This window comes from Brachypodium distachyon, chromosome 1, assembly GCF_000005505.3.
Source record: "Brachypodium distachyon strain Bd21 chromosome 1, Brachypodium_distachyon_v3.0, whole genome shotgun sequence".
Classification (NCBI taxonomy): domain Eukaryota; kingdom Viridiplantae; phylum Streptophyta; class Magnoliopsida; order Poales; family Poaceae; genus Brachypodium; species Brachypodium distachyon.
Window position 1 is genome coordinate 15,481,121 of NC_016131.3, and position 19,487 is coordinate 15,500,607.

Here is a 19,487-nt window from a genome sequence, read left to right on the forward strand (position 1 = left end):
CTCTCAATAATACGACACAGAATGAATAATGAATGATAAAGCAACCCGTGTAAGTCAGGGAACAGCCAATACTCGATCGATGCCGATCGTCGTGTCCAAATTAACGATGAGCGGAGTCGTTCGCTCTAGAAAGCCAGGTTCAGAACGTTCGATCGTTAAGCTTTCTCCAAGGAAAATTCAATGAGCAAACATAGCTACTCCAGCAGTCCAGCCTCAGCCTTCAGCTAAGGCGCATGTGCTGGAGGCCTAGTGCCGACTGCCCAAAATTGCAGGGTGTGAGCAATCAGCTGTTAATCCGGTCGCATGTTAACAGATTATAAGGGTTACGCGTGTGCCTTGGTGGCTAATTTCCCTGATCGATTGGTCACCAAATTGCATACGGTTGTGCTTGTGCATCTCGGAGTTTCAGTTTTGGCAGGGCCGATATCTCGTGCAGTATGTTGAAAAAAGAACAAGAAGAGATCTCTAGCTCTGTACGTTCTCCTTAATTCCATCTCTTAGCCAGCACAAGATCGTCAACACAAACATCTTGGAAGCACTTGAGTCTAATAACAACAACACGATTACACACATTTTCTTTGATCTTATTCCCGTACATTTACCTAGCACCCGAGCTTAACTAGCTAAGGAATGCATGCATATATACATGCTTTCCCGGGTGCAAGTGGTACAACACACACATAGGTACAGTGTTCTTAATTAACCGGAAAAGTACATAGAACCCGCAAAAGAGATCGTCATAGACGTACATATATCTTTCCTTACGCCCTATAAGTAATGACTTACTTACCAGTAATGTGTATGATCGATCGATCATCCTGAAGATCTGAGCCCGGCCGGAAATATATACTCCATGTAATAACTTGACTATCTTCTTCTTCTCCGATCCTGATTTGAACGGCAGTACTCGACTGAGATCTAGACGCCGCGGCCGCCACCGCAGCGGTACTCGAGCTTGCAGGTTTTCCCGACGCGGACGGTGTAGGTGTGCTGCGGCTTGACGAGGAAGGACGGCAGCCGGAGAAGCGTCTCGCACACGCACCCGGGCTCCACCTCCTTGAGCCACCGGCAGCAGTCCCTGTACGCCCTGTGCTCGTCGCTCCCCTCTTCATCCTCATCGTCTTCTTCCTCGTCGTCGTCTTCTTCCTCGTCGTCGTCGTCCTCCTCCTCGTCATCGTCCTTGTCATCCTGATCGTCCTTGTCTTCATCCTCGTCCTCGTCCTCGTCGTCCCCGCCGCCCTCGCCCTCGTCGTCTCCCACTCGTCCGCGGCGGCTGCTGCGGCCACGGCCCCGAACGCGGCGGCGGCGGCGGCGGCGGGGCCGGTGCCCGCGGCGGCGCCTCCGACTGCGACGGCCCCCGCTGCTGCTGCCTCCGCCGCGGGACCGGCCGCGGGCGAGAGTCCCGTTGTTGCTCCGCCGCACGGCGACGCCGGAGACCTCGGGGTCGACGGTGATCAGCGACGTCGTGTTCCTTCCTCCTCCGCCTGGCGGAGCCGGCGGGAGCGGCGGCGCTTCTCCTCCGCCGCCACCACTAGGCGGCCCCGGCGGGAGCGGCGGCGCTTCTCCTCCTCCTCCGCCGCCTCCGCCGCCCTTGTCGTCGTCGTCGTCGTCGTCGTCCCCCTTGTCGTCCTCGTCTTCATCCTCGTCGTCGTCGTCTTCCTCGTCATCGTCGTCGTCTTCCTCGTCGTCGTCCTTGTGGCGGTGCTCGGGGCTGGTGGGGGGGAGGATGGCGCAGGCCTGGCTGGCGAGCGCGAACTGGCTGAGGCAGTACTTCTTCACCTGCCCGAACTGCGCCTCCGCCGGCTTCCCCAGGAACGGCACCGCCAGGAGCAGCACCGCCGCCAGGACCGCCACGCGGAGCGCCGCCGCCGAGCCAGCCATTGCTGGCCTCGTTACAAAGCTAGCTCTCGAATCTCGACCGATGAAGCTTAGCTTGCTGCTTCTCGGATGGATCGATGTGGTGTGGTTGCAAGATCGGGCGCGTATGGTTCTTATAGATCGGCCGGGAGAGTAGATGAGTTTGGGGGTTTGTTTTTCTTGGCATGTTTGCTGGATTCGTGCATGTGAGTAGCTAGGAAGAATGTGGGTGACAAGTCGTAGGTGTTCCATGCTCGTGGCGTGAAGTTCATCAATTGGTCTCTTGTTCATCTATTCTTTTTAATTCTTGGAACATTCGATCGGTCCTGTGGGTTTCGTTCAATTGGCATGCTAGCCGTAGCAGCTCGATCTTTGCGTGACTTGCTTAATTTGCCTGCGCCCAGTTGACTGCGAGCTACGTACTCAAGTTGGCCTGCAGTATGCTCCCGGATGAAATTGTTCAAAATGGCAAAAAAAGTTATTCGAAATAAATAGAGTACATGCATCTATGCAGTATGCTTGTAATTTTTTACAGAGATATAGTTCATTCTTAGCGACTCGAGAAATAGTTTTTGGGTTTTTGGCTGGTTTTTCCAATATCATGAACTTCAGTAGACGGTTTCAGGCCATTTTTTACCGGTTTTCGTGGGCCAGCACATGGTTTTTGGGTTACCGACCGAAATTTGGGTATCTTCGCCGCTTTTACACGGTTTCGGGCCATTTTTTGCTGGTCCGGAAAAATTATGACCCCGGATACACGGTTTTCCGTCTGTAGTTGTCCTAGCCAAAAAACATCACAAAACCTACAGTTTAGGGGTTTTCGGCCATTTTCGGCGTGTCGGAAAAAAATCACCATTTTTGTCGATCGTGAGCTTCAATACACGTTTTTGGGTCATTTTGGCAAGTCGATGAAAGTCGATGTTTTGGCTGTTCTTGTGTGACAGCTTTGGGTTTTCGGCCGATTTTCCGATATGCTGATCACATGTATTTCGGCTGATTTTAGTGGGTCAACAAAAATCACCGTTTTCACGATTTCCATGGCTCATAGCCCTTGGGTTTTCGATCGATTTTTCGATAACGTGACCCGGCATAGGGTTCCAGCCCGTTTTTGGCTATCGACAAAAAACACTATTTTTGCCATTTTTGTGGCTTGGATTTTCGATCAATTTTCCGATATCACATCAGTACAGACCGATCGAACAATGCATTTTAAATTCTAATGATGCTGGGTACATCAGTTCAAACTTGGATCCAAAAGATGCTTGTCATATCATGTCCATTTTCCTCTAAGTCTGAAACTCTCAAACAACAATCACGACCCAAAAATGGACGGCCGGGATAAGTTCCTCCTCCACTACCTAGAGAGCGGAACTCATCCTGACCTGGTCTCATTCTCGCCTATGCCAGCTTCTAGAATGTTCTGAACTTAACAATTGCACGCCCGCTAGTACTAACTACTTACTGTACTACCTATGGCTGCCTGGCCAGCCAGCGTTCATCGTCGACGAAGCTGATATTCACAAACTTCTCCACCTGGGCCTCGCTCAGGGTCTTCTCCCATGGCACCCTCCCGGCCCTCTCAGCTCCGAGCCCACTACACCCGACCTCAGCAAAAGTAACATCCCTAGTGTCATTCCCAGCTTTCCACGCTTCCCACCCTTGTAGAAAACCACGGTAGCAAACCGGTTCCAGGCCCGGCCCAGGTACTGCCGGCCCGTGCCCAGGACCTGCCCGCCCCGGAACACGAGCCCGCCGGGCCGGCTGCCATCGACTCTAGCGTGGGCCGTGACGAATCCGGCCTGCTTCCCCCAGGCCGGTGGCACGTTGGACACGACGGAGCAGCCGTCGTAGATGGACTGCCCGTAGCCGAAGATGAAGTCCACGCCGCCATTGATGGAGCAGCTCTGGAAGTAGTGGCGGCCCTTGTAGGCGCACAGCGTGTCCTGGAACCCGTAGAAGCCGCATCGCCGGAACGAGCTGCGGTCGCCGCCGATGAGAGCCGCCAACGCGCGGCGCGCGTTGTCCTTGTGGTGTGCGTTGTAGGTGTTCCTGAAGGCGATGTCATGGGCGGCGAAGTCGTCGGTGAGGACCGTGAATGTGGCGCTTTCGATCGTCGGGTTGTCGCCGTCGCGGCTGTCGCCGTTGCTGATGATGCCGTTGGCGAGGGCGGTGAGGATTAGATCGTCGTCGGTGCCGTTGGGGGCCGGGGCGTGGCCGTTGAAGCTGATGGCCGTGTTCCATGAGCCGTCCCCTTGGAGCAGGATGAAGCCCTTCTCCCTTGGGATTTACCTTCTCCCTGAACCATATGCATGTCCACGCTATAAAACATTTTCCAAGAAATTATACTAGTATATAAAACTGATTAGTTTGCTGGACTAATTAAGCTAAATTGTAAATTTTCCCTGTTTATTCACACCAAAATGTGTAAATGCTTTTAGAAACCCCTACGTTGAGTACCAGGTTTAAGAGTTAAGAAGTGGTCTCCTTCGATCAGTTTCACAAAATTTAAATAGTTTTGGACATACCTTGGGCTCAACTTTGAAACTTTTGACTGTCGGCGTCGTTTTTGCATTTTGCGGATTTGAATTTTATAATTATATGCATAGTTTTGTTTAAAAGATATTTATAAAGAACAATATAATTTTCTTGAATACCAAGCATATGCTACAACAGAAACCAGCTAGTAGTCGAAGTTACACCTTGAAAACTTTAAACAGCACTAGCTAAATGCCCGTGCGTCGTCACACGCCACCGATAAGTAAATTTAATTGTCCTAACATGTCTACACACTGTTATTGTGCTTTTGTGCCACAAGTTCGAAATCTTTGCCAAAAAATTTAGAAGATCGCTCTACATATAAGAAAAGTGCCCGACTGCCACCATCAATTAGCATGATACATACCAGTAGCTCCCATTCCTGACGTGGATCCTGACCCACTCCCGGTTGCCGTCCGGCACGGCGTTCACCGCCGGCTGCACCCTCTCGAAGTCCCCTCCTCCACGCTGGTCCACGACGATGGTCCTCGACACTGGCACCGGCACAGCGCTCAACGTCGGCGATAGCCGGAGCAGCAGCAGGAGCATGATGGAGACCAGCAATGCGGGTGCACGGCAGCACGGCGGCGCCTCCATGGATCACGGGGCTTGATTTTTCTCAGGCGTGTGAAGTAAACGACGATCCTTTCACGTGGCGTGCTATTATGTTAGATGAAAACGTGCCGTGCTATTAAATATAGATACTGCAAGATTTTGTTTTTCATTTCTCTTAATTGCACGTTTGCACATTTGGATTCCTAATTAATTTTATCATGGCAAAACCGGCAGGTCAATTTTTTACTTCTTCCCAATGTCAAATATGATAAACGTTGGCATTGATTACTGTACAAACTTGGCTAGAAGCGGCTCCATTTCAGCGAAGGCTATCAAAATTTTGCACAGTTGCCTTTTTTGGAGGGTAGGTTTATTGTTTAACGGTAGGGTCCCTCCGATTCCCTTGCCTTCTATGAAAATAATTACTGGTATTCAAAAAATGAAATTAAAGAATTACTAGTGTTTAAGCTCACTTTGCCTCCTTTCGATCCCGAATGCTCTCATGTTGTGTAGCTACAGCTAAATCTTGGCTCTATCCCTGCCTTGATCCGTGATGTCATGAGTTTCATGGCGCTGTTAGACGATTGATGTTGGAGTAGAAGGGAGAGCTTCATTGGTTCGGCGGCAACGGGTTGAAAGGGGTTTGTTGGTGACCAAAGGTAGAGAGAACATGGATGTCCATTGGATGTTTAGGACTGGGAACAACCGAACAAGGATCGACTCCCGAGGTTGATTGAGAAGGATTGATGGTTGTCAGTGTGACTGCTCGACATCCTTTAAAGGAAGACTGATTTGCGGAGATGGCAAAAATAGTGGTTGCGAGAGGAGATAAAGAAGAGGAATAGCAGGTGAAGGAATATAAAAGGGGAATGACTAGGAGGAGCGAACCCTCCATGGGAAGGCGGGAAGGGAGTGCGCAGGACGTGTCACATGGCGCCCTCACGAGGGAGCCTCCCTAGGGTAGATACAAAATTCAAACCATAGTAACTTTTCGGCCAATCATCCAGTTTTCGTTGTTGGATTGGATTTATCTCGACGAGGTCTTCAAAATTAGATCTCGTGTCGATATAATTTGGTGAAAACTTTTTTGTTATTTTTTTGCACTGCCTTATTATTCACATATGTGCCGCATTGTACCGAGTCAGGACAAACACAAAAAAGAACAATTGCAAGACACGAAGAGAACACAACCATGGGATATGAGGAGGTTTGAAGATACAACACATGAGAATTGTAAAATACAAGGACGCTGACAGTGGGCCACCGAAAAAACCCTGCACTGTTGAAAAAACGTAAATTACATGGACAGCTGATGATGTGGTGTGCTGTGAGGGCGAGAAATCCTTTCCCTTTCGGATTGAGAGTTATTAGCTGGGCGGCACTACTTGGCCACTTGGGGAGTGTACCCTCTTTCCAAGAAATTTTAAAAGATAATGATCAACGGAAATAAAGATGGGAGGGGGTGATTGGAAGGACACATGTGAAGTTTGTCCAAAAATGCTATTGTGTTACGCTATAGTACGATGGATAGATAAACAGTTTTGCTAGTTGGCAGTCGACTGATTATTGTTCCGATCACAGTCAATTTACTTGCCATGAGATCTTCCACGGGAATTCATGCAAGTCTTATGTTTTAGAATTATGTTGCACTATAGCAGGACCAATAGATAAACGTTGTTGCTAGTTGGCAACCGACAACTATTTATTTTGTTCACGGAAAATTTACTAGCCTTGGGATCTTTCGCAAACAATCATGCAAATCTTATGTTTTTAGAAAGAAAGAAAAACATGTACTGTAGGGGATTTGAACCCCAACCTACTCCTTCGCACCTCGATGCATATAAAATTTGACTTGAATATATTCATGCAATAGTTCGAAAGATGAAGTTTTATCTCCAGACTTTTGCACTTTGTTTTGCCTTTTTTTTGTTTTATATGTACAAGGATTTAAAATATGAGGCTGTGGTGTCATGTTAGGCTAAAAACATGTGTTCAATTTTTGCATTTTTAGGTTACAATATATGTGCAATTGAGTGCCAGCACATTTTGGAGCCTCAAATTGCACGCCATTTTTTTTTGTGCATTTTGAGTCGTGTATTTGTGTAATCACATATTTAGGGGCCTGAAATTCAACCTTTTTTGTGCAATTTTGGTTTAGAAATGTACAACTAGGTGATTGCACAATTTGGAGCCTAAAATTGCACATAATGTATTGTGCTATCCCAGGTTAGAAATGTGCAATTGGATAGTTTGCACAATTTGAATCACAAAATTTTCCATATTGGTTCTTGTGCAATTTTGGGTTTTCAAATGGTATTACTCGCTCCACAGATCGGGCGACCGACCCAGAAGTTGTTGCTTTATGAGGGTTTGCCGAGTAGTTTCAAGTGCAAGTTATGGCGCCAAGAGGCGTCAGCTCTTCTTCATTTCTTCTTCCATGACTTGCCACAAGCAGGGGTATGAGACATTCACCCCCTAACAGCATGTCCAACAGCTTAACCATCGGCTAAAGCTAGGGGGAAAAGAGCCTCTACCGGCATAGCCATCACGACTTCCATATTCGAAGGCCCTTCATATGGACACGTCTTTGGCTACTGAGTAGCTACTTGTATTTGTTTAGTTACATATGGATATACTATTAGCGATGCTACTGAAATTTGGCTAATCTTTTGGACATGCTCCAAGGGAGGGAACATTCGATATGTACATTTTCGGAACATTTTTATCCAACTGCAAAACCGCATGTCCTCCCTGCAAACCTTCGTATGGTAAATAGTCGATTTTTTTGTAAAGACGAAAAACCATTCCCAGCATAGTCTACGAGGGCAAAAGCATTCTAGATTATTACCACATGCTCTGTTGACTGTTTCAGTAAGCCATTTAAAAAGACGGTTTGAACTACAGAAGGATTTCTCAATGGCACGGTAAATTGTTAGACTAACAACATAGTCTATGGTCTAACTAAACTGATACAGGGCAGCTCTTCGCACAATTGGGGTGTACCTTCCGTTTCTGCGTTTGCAGAAGAATGGTGAGATACATATGTACAACAGGGGCTGGTTCCATCTCTTCGTTTGCTAAGAGATTTCATGCTAAGCCCGTCCGCGAATGAAGATGCTGAAGATCTCTCCACGGCTCACCAAGGACGAAAAGAACGAAAAACAAAATCTATAACCTGACAAACAATGTATATAATGCGTCAGATAAACACAAGACAAACATGCAAGTGCCCCTCAAGTAACTAAACAGCATTTTCTTAACAAAGTGGAATAGAAGAAGTACCATTGAATAGTCAGAAATTATCCCAGTCTCCGGTAACCATGTACTGCCAATCTGCCATGACAAGAGTTTATTTGAGAATGGAAATAGGAAGGCACAAAAAAAATGATGCAGTGGGGGGCTGCTCTTATTTCATAGTTAAGTAATTGTATCATATGAAAAAACATGAGGTTTACCATGGACGAGGCTCAGCATGGTTATGAGTAAATGAGATACAAAGCTCCAGTCATCTATGATATCTATCATTATTATGTCTTCCGTGCCTCCTCCAACCTGATTTGAAGTGAAGATTAACACATTCAGCTCAGAGTTGCTATTAACTAAAAGATTGAACACATGACAGTAATAGTTTTTCTTATCACTTTTTTTAGACGCAAAACAGTTAGTGTTGACATGGCACAATCTGCAGAACATGGAGGTGTGCTAAGCAATGATGAAGCAAACAAATATGACTTCTATAAGAACAGAGTGAACATGAAAGCATACCTCCTTCATGGGAAACCGGAGGCTCCATAGAATGTCTGGAGGCAGGAGGGTACTTGGATCTCCTAGGCGGCATCGACCACCCAGAGCATGGACCTGGTGGAGGGTCCGATGGTCGCCCACGGTGGGTAGATGAGGCTTCAAAATGGTCCAGAAATGGGGGTTCTGAACAATTTGTAAAGATAGTTTAGTCGGTACATGGATACTGAATGGAAATAGCTTGCTCAGTATAGACTATAGAAAGACTACCTCATGAAATAACTGTCAATTGATATGCTAATTCAACAGAAGTTATCATATATACACACTGCAGTTAGATGCAAACATTCAAAATGCCAGATAGATAGGCAAGAAAAATACCTGGTCCAAAGTACGGAGGAAACCCTCCTCTATCAACACCTTCATGGTGCATTTGTCCCCTAACTGCTCTGTCATCGAAGTGATGCCCTCTATCATCAAAGTGATGCGCTCCATTATTGAAGTAATGCCCTCCATCATCAAAGTGTCGCCCTCTATCATCAAAGTGATGTCTCCTATCGTAAGGATGGTGTCCTCTGTCTTGTCCATTGTACGCATATCTCTCAGGATAGCAAGGATTACAATTCCAAGGTTGTGTTCTTTGTTGGGGTTCAGGTGGCCTATATGGGAACTGGTTTGGAACTGGTGGATGTGGAGGTTGTGGCTGCAAATGGTATGCATTATTCGGTGGTGGTCCTGATGGTGGTTGGTGATAATTATTTCCATGGTGTGGTACTGGATGCCCAAAATTTCCATGGGGTCCGGGAGGATGGAATGGTGCAACAGGAGGTGGAGGCAGCGGTGGTGGTGGAATTATTGGATTTGAATGCCCTGCACACCTAGAAGAATATGGTGCTGGAGGCTGCAATGGAACTACAGAAGGACCCATGTTACCTCCACTGTTTGCAACAGAATGGGGGAGTTGATCTTGAATATTCTGCGAAGAATCATTATGCACTCATTAGATTCAACATAAACAACTAAAAAGCATAGTGGTCTTCTTAGACGAACAAAAGGACTACTTACTCTCAAAGGATCTCGTTCAACTCGATCAGCTGTCACGTGCAATGCTCCTTGAACCTGTGAACCCTGAAAAACAGGACAGGACGGACGCGGTACAGGTGGCGGAGATGACGGCAAAGGTGGAGGTGTTGGAGGTTTGTCATCAGGCAAGGGAGGAACAGAATCGAGATTTTGATTAGTTGTACACCTAGCATCAGTTAGATCTGGCTGGCAAGCAGAGCTAGTTTCAGCTTCAGATGATGGGGCTACATCCTCCATCTCAAGGTCACCATTCACTTCTTCAACCACAAGTCGATGCTTCGAGCCATGCAATTGAGAAGCCCCTTCCTCATTAGCATCCGGAGATTCATGTTCAGGAGTAACAGCTTCAAAGCTCCTCTCCTCAGAGGAGCTTCCTTCCTCATCAAGCAGTTTTGTGCAAATTAAATTTGGAAGATGAAAACCAGTATTGCTGTGACAAATAATTAAATCATATAAGCTAGGATAGTAGTAAAAATATTCTTGGTATAAAAGATAATGCAGAAGGGTTATGCACAGGACGGTTTGTTACCCACAAAAATTAGAACATAGCTGGAAGACAAATCCAAATTATGTCTGACAACAAATAGGTTCATATATTTTGAGTCTTCTAAACACCACAAAATTCTGTGCTATGTAGTCCAATGCCCTCACGTTAAACTACATATCCTTATTATTTTGTGCCCGATTGCCTGGTGCTGATTATCTCATGTCCCTTTATATTTTCTAACATATGTACCAATGTAATCTGTCAGCGAAATCTGCAGCATCCCAGATGGTCCCAAACAAATTACAACAGCTTGTTGACTCCAACAATGTGAGAAATGGTCGAAAGACTAACAGCACTAACTATTAGGTTCCTGGTGCTACGTGCTACCGTCATAAACAGGTCTGCCATCCCATACTGTTTATACTAGACATATCATGTTGTTCTTGCATGTTTAGTTTAAAACTTAAATTCACTAGGTTAATTAGAATTTCTAGAATCAAGCCACTAATAACCAGATGGCACATATATCCAGTCTGAAGAGTTAGGCCCTTTGCTGGTACTAGTGCACTTACAGGTAGGACGCAGCAAGGAGCTACTTTTGGTCATCCAAAGCAATCTAATACTCTAGTCCAGTCCAAACGACAACACAAATTACAGGACACCCATGCTTGAACAAAGTTGCTGGCTTGCTATAAGCACCAAGAAATCATGCACGTGACTGATGATATTTTCTTCCTTGGTACTTACTGAAAAGCAAACTGAACAATAACAGAATCTATGAACCAAGAACATAAACAAGTCTCAGCTGTGCACTACCAAAACCTTAGAAACAGTTTCTTGTAATGCAACACTAGAGCTATACCTTCCATACTCATCTACAAGCATTCCTTCATTATCCCGCAAAGGGTCATTCAGAGCTCTCTCCGTCCCAGAAGGACGGCGAGAGGTTCCAAATGATGCCTCATTAAGAACTTCAAGCTCTTTAATATGATGACGAATGATGTATTCCGAAAGAGTTTTCCTCTCAAGCCAGAGTTTCAAAACCTAATCATCAAGACACAGGTGTGTGAAGAAAGGTGAAAGGACACCAATTACTATCTGTCCTAATTAAGGCACTGAAAAAACACTTGCCTTAAGACACTGCCTTCGATTCTCCCATGCGGAATTGCCAGGTGGTGCGGAAGCATATAGTATTCGTGGCAGGACTGCTTGGATAAGAGAAGGATAGGCATCGCCAACTCCTCCTACAAGATTTATGACATTAGCTTGAAAAGCCCGCCCATTAGAAACACAGAAAAAACACGAGAAAATGATGCAGGTACCTTTCTGATTGCGACAGCACTGTATTATTGAATCGACAAGGAAGAACAGGTCCACCCTTTTGTACAAATTTGATTCTCTTTCCAGGCGTTCAATGATGACATCCATTACCTACATCCCCAGAAAGAAAACACAAGACGTGTCAATAATACAACATCAACCGCATGGATTGGCCCAATGGCCATAAAAGAGTATAATCTTTTACACATAAGACTGGAGGCTACAAATGTTGTCTTGTCCTCTCAATTTTAGAATTTAGGCAAACAATTGGAGTAGGAAAATTGTATATCCTTTACTATTTTGTATCTTTTGTTTTCTACATATCTTGTTGTGCCAATGTACTGAGAGTCTGAGATGGACAGTATAATTCTATATTCCTCATTGTAGAAATCTAATAATAATGAGCAGGTATCATCACAAACATGCTCAGTAAAATAATGACAAGATGGACCACTCCATCCATGGACCAAAGAAAAGCTACAAACCGTACAACTATAGGCATTCAAGCAAGTGCATGATGGTTATGAATAAGAACAGTGTGGAAGTAAACCATATAAAGGCCCAACAGAAAACAAATTGGACAGTATTCTTGTAATGAAAGTGCAGATTGAAGAGTATGCATGGTCTAACCTCCCCAGCAATGCCATGCTTAGCACAGTCCAGAGCAAGACGTGTTGCACGGGCTATGCATTCTTTTGTTCTTGTTAATGTGCCAAGGAAAGTTTCAAAGGCCCTACGTGCTGACCTGGCTTCATCATGACCTGCTAATTTGTTCAAGCTCTTCTGTTGCATATTATCGAAAAGAATCTTACCACTATTCTGTTGATTATGAATCCTATCTGATGCAGACCTTGTATTATTTGAAGGTGAACATAGCCCACCAGATCCTTCCTTAACTGAAGGTGTATTCACCAAAGGTTCATTAATAACATTGGAATCTAAAAAGCTGTCTATGAAAGAAGTAGGCTGAGAAAATCTCCGAGCATGTGCAGCAGCAATAAGTTCTTTCATAGGCATCGAGTCTGGAGACAAACCCATATCCTTTGGGTTTAGGTTTATTCTGTGGTCAGGTCCTTTCAGTGCAGTTGTTGAAGAGCCATGCCTACAAGACGAACCAATAAAACAACAGTCAAGCCTATCCACATGATTGAGATAAGAATTAAGAAGGTACAAATAAAAAATAGCAAGGATCAGAAATAACAGAGAAAATAAATTTATTTGATCTTCATGTACAATAGTCCCAATCACCTGTAAACCATGGATTTTGGACTAAAAAGTTGAAGAAAATCACATTACTTGTGTTTCACAAGTCACCTGGACTACAGAAAAACTCTTTACATCCGCAAAGAGTAACTTCATTAGCACCGTTTCTAGCAATTTTGAACTGGTTGCGGAAGAATGAATTACACTAACATATACTACTATCTTGTTAGTGCAGACAAACATGTCCATCTGAGATATGATCGAACTAAACCAAAAAAATCCATAATATCAGCCAAATGTTATGATGAATATGTCCATCTGAGATAAGCACACTTTGGCATCCATGTGCATCAAACCAACTAACTACTTTTGTATATGATCTTTCTAACCCAAAGAAGCAGCTCCGACTAACTACTGGATACTGTTAGAACATACTCCCACCAGTCACAAAGTGTCATTTTGAACGTCAATAGTCTCCAAATACATCTTTACAAATAACCTCTATCACGGTATGTCTATAGAATCTAATAAATATACTCCCTCCGTTCCTAAATACTTGTCGCTGTTTTAGTACAAGTTTGCACTAAAACAGCGACAAGTATTTAGGAACAGAGGGAGTACTTGTCAAGACAAATTTGCACATGTCATTTTTATATGTCAAATAAAATATTCATACAAATAGCACTAAAGGTTACAATGTTTGACTGCACACATAAAAAAAAAAATTATTTTGGACAGGGGGAGGTGACTGGTCAGACATCCAAAATTCAAGTCTAATGTACAATCAGCATCTAATTTTACTTATACATTCTAATATGGGAGCACTAAATCAACTCCTGATAAGGACCTAAAGTTCTAAATCCTAAGATGTTCAAAAGGTTCATACTTTGCTCTTTTACTAGAAAGATGTAGACAAAAGAAAACATCCACTACAGTGACTACATATAAATGCATTGAGCTTATTTGTAAGTGCGCCACAAAAATTGAGTGACAATTTAAAGTAAACAGCATGAAAGGGGCAATGCTAGCATGCATAAATTTGGAGACAGATAAGATTGATGGTAATAGTTAATAAGGTGAATATATGAAATATGTCCAGGAAGAAAATGGTGCCTATGTATCTAAGAAATGGAAGATTTGGTTTGACAGGAAAACGGAAGGCTTACGGTTCAAATGTTCGGGCGCCTGCATCAGATTGAATGCATGAAGCTTTAGTAACCAAAGAAGAGGCACTTGTTTTATCACCCACACTTACTGTTGTTTCAGCTGAAACTGTCTTATTATGTGGAACGGAATTGCAATTGTCGTTAGCGCATGGCACAACAGCCCTTGCTACGCTAACTAGATCAGCAGATCCATCAACATTTTTGCTAGAACTATGACCACAGTTGTCAATTGGTTTTATGGGCTCACTTCCACTAGCTTCCCCCAAAAGCGATTGGTCAAGCATAGATATAGATAATACAAGGGGGGCCTCTTTCGACTCTATGAAACAAGTTGGAGCTTTTCCACAGACGTCATCAACCCCAGTTTGAACTTCTTCTGGTGGATCGTGGCTCCCACCATATTTCAATTCCAAAGAAATAGTAGAGGTGGAGTCCTTGTTTAATATGACTGGTCGTAAGATATGCTCTTGGCCAGTTGGGGGAAGTGCACTCGAAGTAATTTCCAGGCTTTTAGTTCTTGCAGATCTTGGACTTTTGACAACTGCATCTGCAGAGTTATTAGAAGGAGGGCTTGCTATTGCACTTGTGCAATGTTTCAGAACAAGTTCCTGTGACTTATTCACTTCAATCAGATTACTAGTAGTTTCAGCTGCATTAGCAGACATAGCCTCTAAGGCACGATGAAGGCGTTTAGATGGAGGCAAAGCAGCTTCTCCATCCATTGTCAAAACCTTTGATTGGTATTCTTTGTTCTTACAAGCAGTCTGAACTTCCCCTGATGCCAGAGACAGGTCTGCTTTGGATGAAGGATCCATACCAGGGGGCACCTTGTCAGCTGCATGATCCTTTAGCCCTACTGAAGGCAGATCATGTTTATTATATTGATTTGCACGTGCAGGCAGTTCTGTTTTGTTATCAGAAATATCTGGCTCATCAACTGTGGATGTGGAGTCCTCTAGCAGGGGTCTTCCCCGGACCCTTGCCCTTTTGACCAATGGCAAGTGATCATCTCCATCTGACTTGTTAACTTCATTCCCTGAATTTGGAGAATCTGCTAGGTTTCCACTTGACTTAAGCTGCAAGTCCTCATCCATACTTGGTACCACACTAGTGATCGAATTATTAACATCCATGCCTGGCTTTCGTTTTCTTTTAAAAGTAACTGGTGTGCTCATGGAAAGATCATGTGTTCCATTCAGTTTATCTTCTTTATTCAGGACTCTAGTCTGAGATACTTCAACACTAAGGGTATCTCCTGCTATGGCAGCTGAACTCGAATTTCTCTCGTCATTACAGTTCTCTAAGGCTCCAGATTGACTTGAGGAGCCACCACTGGAATGGTACAGTATAACATCCTTCGCAGCTGAAAGGAAATTCAAGTTAGGTCTCTCGTCACCTATGTATTTATGCCGAGAAGAATCTTCCAGCTTATCATCAGAGATCATACTGACAGAAGGCAGATTGGGATCATTCAGCCCATAAGAATCCCGAGTCCGAAGATCAGCACCTAATGAACTTCTCAGCCTCTGAGGTGATGCAATATTATCATGAGCGCAAGAATCTTGTTGCTGAGCATTATTTTGCCTCTTCTTTGAATATGAACTAGCAGGCCCATCGGGTGCAGAGTTCACAACACAGTGCTCACTCTCCAATGCAGCAATATTAGACCCAGGGGTACTGGTCATGCTGTGATCCATGGAAGAGGCGGGATTACCCTCCAACCTGTTGTCATTGGCCAACTCAGAACCTTCTTCAGGACCTGCAGTGTCCAAACTGTTGCTGTTATTGGCAGGAGTCAAACCAGTTGTGTTATTGTCCTCTTCCTTCATAGAATCATAAATTTCTATTATTTCCTTAACTGCCCGGCCAAAATCTGTTCCTTTGCCATGTCGCTTAAGTAGTAAAGATTTCTTTTTCTCTTCAGTGAATGCCTCAAGGTCAGCATAATTGCAGAAAGCACTACAACATCAAGAGCTGTAGTCAGAGACAAATATTTAAAAATCTAGGATCAAGAATAGTGGACTAAGAATAAAACACGTAAATAGATAGCCATCATGCATGCAGAATCTACTGTGAGTTACCAACATCTCAGGCTGAGCTGCTCAAAAGAAGAAATATGTATTTACTCAAGATCTCAATTGGTGGCAGCGGTCCATTGGCCTTCAGACCGTGCCACCTTTTGTTTTGATGCAAACCACAAAGATGAATATTACTGGTTTAATCTAAGACAGCTGGTTCAATTAACTATAGTACATCATTCTCTTTAAAATATAGTGTATTTTTTTAAGCCTATAGCAGCACACTGGCGTTGTGCTAGTAAAACTAGATATTAAGATGGTGGCAGATGGGTCTTTGGACAGCTGGCTAGTATTGATGCGTGCGTGAAGCAAAACAGTGTGTTCCTGCATTTAGTTACGGTGTGGAGCCTCAATATTTTTTGTAGCATGTGCAGGAGACGCGCATGAATAGTGCATAGTGCTCCATAACAAGTAGAAGAAGCTTTTGGTTAGGACGTTAGGTTAAAGATCACAGAAAATCTAAGAGCAAACACATTGAGTGCACCAAAGCTCAAACCCCAGTATGCTGTCCTCATGATTCATGACAATAACCATCTAACAAACACTTGCGTAATGAAGTACAAACAATGCATGGCCTGCATGCAAATAAAAGAAACTAACACTAGCATGCTATCTATGTTCATCATCACAAAAGAAAATATAACAAATTATCAAACAAAAAATAAGCATGTCTTATCTTTTCATGTAGCAAGCAAAGAGGACTAACAGCCAAATTACTGTAAAATAATCGAGAGCTAAATAGAGAAGCTATTTGATGTGAGCAAATGGTGTCAAGATGCATCAACAGCAAATTGAAAGTACAAAAAGGTCAATCTCAAATTCAAAGTAAAACTCACATCTCTTTAGTTCCATAAAAGTAGACCAGCAGCTTCTTTTTCGTTGCAGATAGTCCCCATTTCTCTGGCTCGCTTATCTGTTAAAAATATGGACATCCATATTTCAAATGCTCATGATGATTCTGGGTATTTTTCAGTTTCAATTGGAACAAGTACCAGTTCCCCATTAAACAAGCCAGATCTAGGAACGGAACACATGGGAAAGGAAACTGGAAAGCCTAAGCAGTAAACACTAAACAGCTTTATGCTAGGAAACATAGCTTAATGGCGAAAGGAAAATTCCCCTCAAAAAAGCATAAGAAGGAGAGGGACTACTCTCCAACAATAGCAGAAGGCAAGCACGGGAATTGTGAACCTTTTCATAATAAAACGCGGCGAAAACTAAAACAGGGCAGGTGTTGTCTAAGACATGTTAACATGAAGGTTGCTCAAATAACACCAAGGTGGGCAATTGAGCCATATAAAATGAAAAACTTAAAAGGCGAAACAGGGGAATGTGTAATAGCAGAAGCGCAGAAAAAATTAAGGTAGTTAATCTATCGAGGCACACAAGCATCTGAAAGCAAGACACATGGTAGACGTCAGAGTTAGCAACGGGCAAGAAGGATATCGCTCCTCATATTAACCCCTCCAAATCTCCAGATGTTGTGTCTAATTTAACAGAGATCATTACAAAACATCTTATCACAGGTAGTCCCATGCTGAGATATTTTGTTCAAAAAAATTTAACAAGATGCATCATGGCAAGACCACTATCCAAACCTCTTCATTAATATGACTAATTCGATCAAAGATAATGGCGATCCACATGAAACACCATGGCCCAACCCCGATGTCGGATGGGTCGACGTGCACATAGGCACACCTCTAACCCTCTTACAGTTTCTTTGAGTAAAATGGTTGACCCGGTCCAATGGCCCACCCCATGTTTGGACCTAACAAGTATTATCTGCTACATAACTCATTTTAGACTTCCAATGTGGGACTATCCCACCTTCACAGCTCCACATAGTTCAGTGCCAAAATAAAGCCCAGTCACCGTGGAGCTAAATCGGACTATGAGAAACTTTAAAACGGGTACCTAGAACAGTGCAAGATTCGGCTAGCACCTTCACACATGAAGAGAGTTTGAGGATCTTCCAATTATCTTTGAACTTATTATCATGGCCAGGACAAGAAAACAAGGACAATCGTTGGCAGATATATTTATATATAACTACTAATATTACGATGATCGAACTACCAAAAAGACTAATTTAAGGAGATAACCCTGCAAGGAACGTCAGAGCTATCAAAATAAACTATGAGGTAACACTTGGAAACTTATCGTAAATATGCCATATCTCCAAGCTAACAGCATAATTTCACTACACATATTCCATGTAACGAAACATCATAAAAACTGGAACTAAACAACAGGATATGATTTACTGGATACATATTAATCCCCCAAAAAAATCGCATTCTCCTTCACCAACGAGGTTGCCACCATGTTCCACCCAACTAAGCAAACCAATCGAGAAACTGTATAAAACTCTTAAGTGATACTAGCAAGCAAGCATCTAACTCCTCAAAACTCACGAAAACAATCATGGATGATACCAACATAAGTATTGTAATGATATCATAACAGTAGTAAACTTATGAGAGCGATCTTGCAAATAAAAGCTTATGGAAGTGAAGTGCCAAGATTTTCCTACAAATTTATTTATCAATACCATCAGTAACAAAACAAAAATAAAATTCATCCAGGCTCAGTTGACTCCGAACCACGCCAAACTGAATGGAGCCCCACTGCAAAAACCATCCACTAAAGCTGACTAGAATCAATTTGTGAGGAACACATGAAACTACAATACTAGATCGTATAATTTAGCGCAAGGATTTGGCAAGAACCCTAAAGAAAAGGATCACAACTTTTTGCATAGCGTGCTACCCATCGCATACTCCAAGGTACTCAGAACCCTAAACATGGCAAGCCTAGGTAGAATCGGCACTACAACCACAAGAACAGCAAAGATTACAACAAAGGGACACCAAATCAGCGCAAGAAGCTACCAGCAAGCCTCATTTCTTACTGCGAATCATCGAGGTACAGCAAGAAACTACTTTCTAACCGAGCCCCAAGGAAGCTCTCTAGCTCGTACCGTGAACCACCGAACCCTAGGCTACAGCAACTACTAAAGGAAACCCCAGATCAGGGAGAAAGAAGCGACGGGGGCCCACTAACCATGGCCGGCCACGCCGGGTAGCCCTTGAGCTTGGCGAGCACGAGGTCGCCGACCTTCCACTGCGCGGCGGCGGCGGCGGCCGCGGCCGCCGACGACGACCCGCGTTTCTTCCGGGCCGGCGCCATCGCCAACGCAGCTCCCCCGCCCGCCTGCCAAGAACCGGCGGTCAGGAGGCGCCTCTGCTGCGGGCACTAGCGCATGAGGCGGTGGCGCTGCCGCCGGGTGCTGGGGCGTGCGGCGGGCGCGCGTCCGGAGTTCGTGGCGGCGGCGGCGGCGGCGGCGGGGGGCAGGGGGGCAGGAGGCATGGAGCGCCGGAGTGGGGGGATGGGGGAGGCGGCTTAGGCTTCGAGATTTTTCTATTTCTTGTTTTAGTTTGGTTTTCTTTTCGTAGTATT

At 44.2% G+C, this 19,487-nt stretch overlaps 2 protein-coding genes across 2 annotated transcripts; both read right to left on the reverse strand.

The window, feature by feature from the left end:
* Positions 1-529: 529 nt before the first annotated feature.
* Positions 530-4,136, reverse strand: LOC106865406 (pectinesterase A; the record flags this gene model as incomplete). The annotated part of the gene is made up of 3 exons (XM_024456933.1): positions 530-1,245; positions 1,738-1,936; positions 3,424-4,136. Coding segments are annotated over 3 exons (1,239 nt in total), but the record flags the coding sequence as incomplete, so codon positions are not given.
* A 3,629-nt stretch (positions 4,137-7,765) lies between these two features.
* On the reverse strand, positions 7,766-19,411 carry LOC100833126 (protein HUA2-LIKE 2). The gene is made up of 13 exons (XM_010236341.3): positions 19,092-19,411; positions 16,862-16,938; positions 13,948-15,906; positions 12,209-12,680; positions 11,581-11,689; positions 11,390-11,502; positions 11,121-11,302; positions 9,754-10,201; positions 9,070-9,664; positions 8,713-8,874; positions 8,403-8,499; positions 8,230-8,280; positions 7,766-8,122 (listed from the first exon to the last, which is right to left on the reverse strand). Exons 1-11 carry the CDS (start codon positions 19,215-19,217, stop codon positions 8,453-8,455), a joined length of 4,290 nt encoding a protein of 1,429 aa, XP_010234643.1. The 5' UTR covers positions 19,218-19,411; the 3' UTR covers positions 7,766-8,122; positions 8,230-8,280; positions 8,403-8,452.
* Between the last annotated feature and the right edge of the window lie 76 nt (positions 19,412-19,487).

Excerpts from the sequence above, each read along its gene's own strand:
- LOC100833126 (XM_010236341.3), bottom strand. The coding sequence starts at position 19,217 with ATGGCGCCGGCCCGGAAGAAACGCGGGTCGTCGTCGGCGGCCGCGGCC. Across the intron at positions 11,690-12,208 it reads AGCATGGCATTGCTGGGGAG|GTAATGGATGTCATCATTGA; the intron begins GTTAGACCATGC and ends CTGGGGATGTAG. Across the intron at positions 8,500-8,712 it reads TCCGGTTTCCCATGAAGGAG|GTTGGAGGAGGCACGGAAGA; the intron begins GTATGCTTTCAT and ends ACTTCAAATCAG.